Source organism: Nelumbo lutea, chromosome 7 (genome assembly GCF_056320005.1).
Source record: "Nelumbo lutea isolate HS-2025 chromosome 7, American lotus-T2T, whole genome shotgun sequence".
NCBI classification, from domain to species: Eukaryota; Viridiplantae; Streptophyta; class Magnoliopsida; order Proteales; family Nelumbonaceae; genus Nelumbo; species Nelumbo lutea.
The window spans coordinates 49302268-49308616 of record NC_142690.1 but is presented as its reverse complement, the minus strand read 5'-3'; the positions used below and the strand labels follow the sequence as shown (position 1 = coordinate 49308616).

General features: G+C 36.8%; 1 protein-coding gene across 1 annotated transcript; it reads left to right on the top strand.

The window, feature by feature from the left end:
• The first annotated feature begins 3216 nt into the window (after nucleotides 1–3216).
• ASML2 (activator of spomin::LUC2) lies at nucleotides 3217–5100 on the top strand. The gene is made up of 4 exons (XM_088955623.1): nucleotides 3217–3685; nucleotides 3954–4091; nucleotides 4246–4401; nucleotides 4727–5100. The coding sequence occupies exons 1-4, from the start codon at nucleotides 3296–3298 to the stop codon at nucleotides 4799–4801; spliced, it is 759 nt and encodes a 252-aa protein (XP_088811749.1). The 5' UTR covers nucleotides 3217–3295; the 3' UTR covers nucleotides 4802–5100.
• The last annotated feature ends 1249 nt before the right edge of the window (nucleotides 5101–6349 follow it).

Genomic DNA, 6349 nt, shown 5'->3' with positions numbered 1-6349 from the left:
ATACTTAAAAGCAGTAATATGGTGAAGTATCATATATACCAATGTTAATTGTGGTACAATCAATGATTTTATATACTTTAGTTATATAATATGTTTCAGTTCAGTAGTACCCAAAGAAAAGAAAGCTTTATTACTTTTTTTTTTCTTTTCAATACCATATAAACTACTAGTACTGCATTCCTAAAATATATGGAATAATGGATTGTTTGGTTGTTCATCATCCCTTTGATTTTGTTGGGGTGAGTTTGAATTGGGCTTGTGGAATTTACAACACCATGGATATCATCTGTAGTACATCAAGCAATTGAGATATGTGTTGAGCTTGAGCTTGAGCTCCCAAGTGTTGTACTTGGATTCTAGTTTTGTACACTTTTAGACAAAGCACTCAAGTAGGGAAAAGAAAAATGAAGCGATTCGCTCCAATCAATTGTTCTCAAATTTGATAAAACACATCAGCTTTCCAACCTACTTGCATCTTAAAGGATTGAACGTGTCGATCAAAAGCTAGACAAGACCATGAAGATCTCAGAGAGCCAAGGGGCACAAGGGTACAGCAAGGAACAAGAATAGTTCTAGATTAGATGAAAGCAAGAAACCTAATCTGTAGTGATCTTATGCTCAATCAACTTTGACATAGATTCACCCACAGCCAACATGCAATCACATGAGTTTGTGTGGAACATGAAACCCACTTGGGAGGATGCAAGATAGACACTGAATGTCAGTTTGGGAATAGCAATCTCACTTGTATATATCTTTTTTTAACTTCTCCATTATTGGAGCTTAAGTATGGCTGGCTGTTTTATTTGGTTCTTGTATAAATACAGATCACTAATTAGAATGAAAAGAAACCGGATTACATTACACAAGTGGCCACTAAGGCTGCCCGCCTTAATGTTGAGATGGTTTGACGATAGGAGAAAACATGGCACCAGATACTACTGATGGGTGCTGTACAAAATCCTTCATTCCCTTTGATATATTATGCTTTTTGTGGCCAATATCAAGATGGCGATCAAGTTATATGGGAATGAAGTGCCAAATATGCCCTTATACAATTTCCTGGTCTATGCCCTTCAGTGTCCCTGCTGGCTCCTTTAGCATGGGGGTGGCCCCTATTTAGAGTTATTCTTTAGTGTACAACAGTAATGAAGAGAAAATGAAAATAGATCAAAGGAGCAATCATCAATATAGGTATTCACAGTTTGGATATAAAATATATATAAGAAACATATATAATATGTATGAAATATATATATATATATATATTATATATTAATCGGTTCCAATGTTTTAAAAAATGATCTAGAAATGGAACCGTTCTGGCCACCGGTTTTGGGGTTGACGGTTCAACTGTCCAGTTTGAATGGATGGTCTGTTCTGATAAATAAATTAAAAAAAATAATTAAAAATAAAAAACAGTCAAAAACATTAAACGGATTGACGGGTCGATAGTTCAACCACCTGGGTCAACGAATTATTGACTTTTTCAGTAGTTTTTGGACAAAGACCGAGTTTTAGGTAAAACGGAACCAGTTACCTAGATGGTTTCCAAGCCAAATTGTAATTAATCGGTTCGATTAATTAATCAGATTGAATATGTTTCCAATTGCATTTCTACTTTCTTTGTTATCCTTGTATTTTAACATCTTTTAATATAATAATGTAAAATAAAGGCAATTATGGTTATTATAATTACACAAGTTACATCTTATATATATATATATATACTTAGATGTATTGCTTATTTTTTTTTATTGATTCTCCCCAAATACACAGAAATTTCAGTGACTAAAGGAAATTAATTCATTCAAAACTATCCCAAGATTCCCTTTCACTCCCCCCCCACCCCCAAAAAGAAAAAAAAAAAACAAAGAAACTGAAATTTGATGAAATCTTGTTAGTAAACTTGTGACAAATATGACTCATTAATGTTAGTATTAAAACACTGTTTGATGGTTAAGGGTGATCATCAAAAATCGAAAAATCGAACCAGCCCCATGAAACCAAATTTACAATTTACACTAAAGAATGAATGAATGACAAATTTCACTGTAATATCAAAAATCATTTGAAGGGACCACTTGTATTCACTGGATTTACAATTTACACTAAAACAACGGTTCTGAATTATTTGGAGGGTACTTAAGTCATTTGGCCTAAGGGTATATTGGGCGGCACATCCCCAAAGAAAGGGCATCTTGTTCAGTCAGGACACGAGGGATATTTAGTGTACTTGCTTATATTTGCGCAAATCAAACCCCCCATGTGTTAGATTCTCCGGCTATATATAGGTCTCTCCTTTACCTTTAGTACTTAGGTTGCAGCTTTAGTTCCCAATAGATGATGAGAAGACCTTTTGGAGTTTTAAGTGGACTACCTTTTTATGCAAGACCAGATACTCTTGGGTTCACTTTTAATTTATATTACTAAGACATAATTAATTACTTGATTTTCATCTAATCACCAAAATTATTATTTAATTCCATTGATTTAATTTCCTTTGATCAATAGAAGGCTTTAAATGGGAGAATCCCATTAATTAGAAAGCTATTAGTTTGTTACATGTTCATTCTATTGGAAAAACTAATTAAAAATAAGACAAATATACCAAAATATAAAGCATAAATGCTTAAGGCTATGCTTGTTTGGATAGAGAATATGAGAGAAACAATAAGTTGTGGGAAAGTTTGACAAAAATTTGTAAAACTCTGTTTTGTTCTCTTGTTTTCTTTGAGACCAAACACTGCATGGCTTGCCTTCATGGAAATTACCTTGAATTTTTTCTGAATGAATCGGGTGAATTGGAACTCTAGAATTTTCTGGTGGGTTATGGACTGAGCCTGGGTGGACAGGTGAGTTAACTCGGTTCGTTACCCTACCCCTGTTGTGTAGCCCACCCTCAATAAAATGCCAGGAATGCCCTCACCATATATCATTTGGTCCCTACCTGCTACTGAATTTAAACAAGGATATTTTGGTCAAATTATTCAACCGCCACGTAAGCTTGTAAATTGTAACTACACGCGCTTACAAACTAACAAGAAAAAACCATGTTGATTTTCTAGCGGTTGAGTTAGTTATTCAAGCTGCCCGAAAAGCTAATTATGTATAATTGATCAAGCGGTCAGCTGCCCGTGACATTCGGGCAAATAACTTGCAAAGAGCAGTAGCTCCCCCACATCCTATAAATATCCGGCCACCACCTTCACTGGCAAACCGGCAGAGGCCAAAGCCACCCACAAACGGAGGCACAGAGAACACTCTCTTCAACACATAACCCTCCCCATCTTCAATGAATTCAATCTCTGGTTTCGGTTCTGACTACATCTTCTCCACGGATTTCCGTGGAATCTCGCCTTCCTTGGCCGGAGAAAACGTTGCCGATGCAATGTGGGGAGATGAAATCTCGCCCTTCGTCGGGCATGGAGCTATCAATACAGCGCCTCCGGCGTCTGACATGGTGCCGTCTTTTTATGGGATACCGTATCCTGAGAGGCTTGGAGTTCCAGCTGTAGATGTTGCAGAGTCTGCGTTGCCGGAATTCGACATGGGTTTATGTAGCATTACCGGAATTCAGAGTCTTGGATCTGGATACCAACCGGATGTTTATGAGTTCGGAGATAATAAACGCAATGCGTTTGCGTCAGATTTCCGGCAGGTTCACACTGGTGGCGATGTTTGGGTATGTTCTTCATAACTTAAATATCTGTGGAAAGGATTATATTATAGCTTAATATACTCCTCTTCGCCTTCTTAATTATCAATCTGGAATATGAACTGTAAGAAGTCAGATGAGGTTGGATTTTCTGATCAGACCAAAACAGATTTTTCCGATAGTTTGGAGCCTCTGATCAGTATTAAACTATCATGGGAAGCTGTGAGATTAATTATGAGACCGTAGCAAGCTATAGACTTTATTTATTTATTTGGTTAATTTTTTTATTGTGTAGGCAATTCAAGGAAATTCAATACCAGCAGTTGAAGAAAGAAATCTCAAAGTTGGTCGATACACAGTAGAAGAGAGGAAGGATAGAATCCTCAAGTACTTGAAGAAGAGGAACCAAAGGAACTTCAACAAAACCATTAAGGTGAGCTTTTCGAGAAACTTTCTTTTTAATTCCTTTCTGAATTTCATGTTGATTCTACAGTTGCGTGTACTGAAGAACACAGAGAATTCCCAACTTGTCTCTTCATTTCTCTCTCTCTCTCTCTCTCTCTTTCTCACACACGCATGGTTTACAGTACGCCTGCCGGAAAACTCTAGCTGACAGGCGGGTCAGAGTTCGTGGGAGATTTGCAAGGAATAACGATGTGTGTGAAGAAGCTACAGCGATGAAGAGCAACAATAACGAGAACAGTCATCAGGAAGAAGAAGAATACTATGATGATGGCTCCCAGGTAGTTTTAATTAATTGATTGGAATTTGCAGAGTTAATTTCTTACTCAGAAACTATTTCCAAATGAATTTGTCCTCGAATTTTCAGAAGATTCAGAGAAAAAAAAGAAGAAGGAAAAATTAATAAAAAAAAGAAGAGAAAGTTTTAACTTTTTAAACTCCTTGGGTGTCTGTTGTTCGTTTTAAATGGAGACGTGGATGTGAAACTCTCTCTCTCTCTCTCTCTTTGCTTTTTTTTTCTCTTTTTGTTGAACTTTCTTCCTTTAATTTATTCCATATTACACGATTGTCTTATAATACTTTTGCTCTATTTATTTGGGTTTGCAGATGAAGTTAAATGAAGAAGATTGGTTGCAAGAAGCTGTGACAAATCTCATGTATCTACCTATTTTTTCTGGATGATTTGGTGGAACCTGATGTAAAAATGAAACTTAGTATTACAATTTAAAGCTGTCTAATTATTTGATAGAATAACTTCACTTTGTAGAAGATGAAAAGGGGGAAAAATTAGAAACTTGGATGGTTTAAGAAGCAGTGTCTATTTAATATTCTTGAGTAAACTGGAAACGCCTTGTTTTCAATTCTATCTTCATATCAAGGGGACCCAAGTTTTTTGTTCGTTTTTTATTTGAAAAGCAAGGGTGCCCAAATTGTAACGCTTTCTTTTCATTTATAAAACAAAACTAAATTATGTGTCTGTATAGGCTTGTGCTGGGTTAGCCTTCATAATTATCAACTGGTGGATTATCTGCTTACATGGTTAGAGGGTCAAGTAGATATGATTTGGCTTGGACAAACCCATATCAGACCTTGCCCACTTCCACAGTTGAAACCTCACCAGATGTTTAAATTGGAGAGAGAGAGAGAGAGAGAGAAGAAAGAAGTGGTTCTGTATACAATTCAAGGGCGTGCTTGGGAGGATTGAACTGAAGATTCAACTAAAAGCTGGTTCAGCTGCTTTAAAGAGCCCGGATATGCTATTCAAAGATGCTGAAGCGGACAGCCCTTCAAATGACAGAATGTCTATTTGGAAGGGCTGAGCCGATAAACTATCTAAAGAGGCTGCAGTCTATGGCCCAAAAAATGATTGACAGCCAATTTCGGCACTCCGGATTTTTTCACCAAACACAGTTAAAGGCTGTCTATGTAGGGCAAACCTTGGAAAGCTGGAAGTCGCTGGGCTTCAGCCTTTCCAAACAGACACTGATTGGGAGGGGTGAAGCACAGTTGCTTCTAGCTTTTGAGGTAGACCAGATCCCACATGGACAGCCTGTAAGCTATGTTTAGTGATTAATTGGGAGAGTCACTGTGCTTCAACCCTCCAAACGGGCACCAAGAATAGTGGATCAAGCCTATGAATTTGGTCAAGATTCTTGAATTTTATCTCTAAGAACACTATGTCTCAATCAACCAAAAAGAAGAAGAAAAAACAGAAGAAAAAAAAAAAGGAAAGAACATCAAGTCTCCCTCAGTGCACCTGTGGAAGCGCATGCTACTTTTTATGAAAACGAAACTTGTAATCACAAAAGTATTGTACCTATGGCTCTAAATGCAACCCCTCAATTTGACATCTTAATGTTGCTTATTTCCTAAACACATTTTGTTCTTTAGGCTGCGTTTGGAATCACTGTAAAACATCATCGGTGTAAATACACTGCTAACATTTTACACTGAACCATAAAAGTGACCGTTGCTTTTTAAAAGTAGCGATAGGTGGAAGAGTGTAATGTTTTACATCGATAAAATTGATGTAGTTTTTACATCGATGTAAAACTTTAGAGCTGATGAGGTTTTACATCGATTATCAATGCAAAACTCCACTCCATCCCAATGCATGCAAAACTGAACCGGAGTGGAGTTTTATGCCGATAATAATTACACCCTCTTTCCAAACCTCAATAATAATTACATCACATCCAAATGCAACCTTAACAGCTAAAGATATCTAAA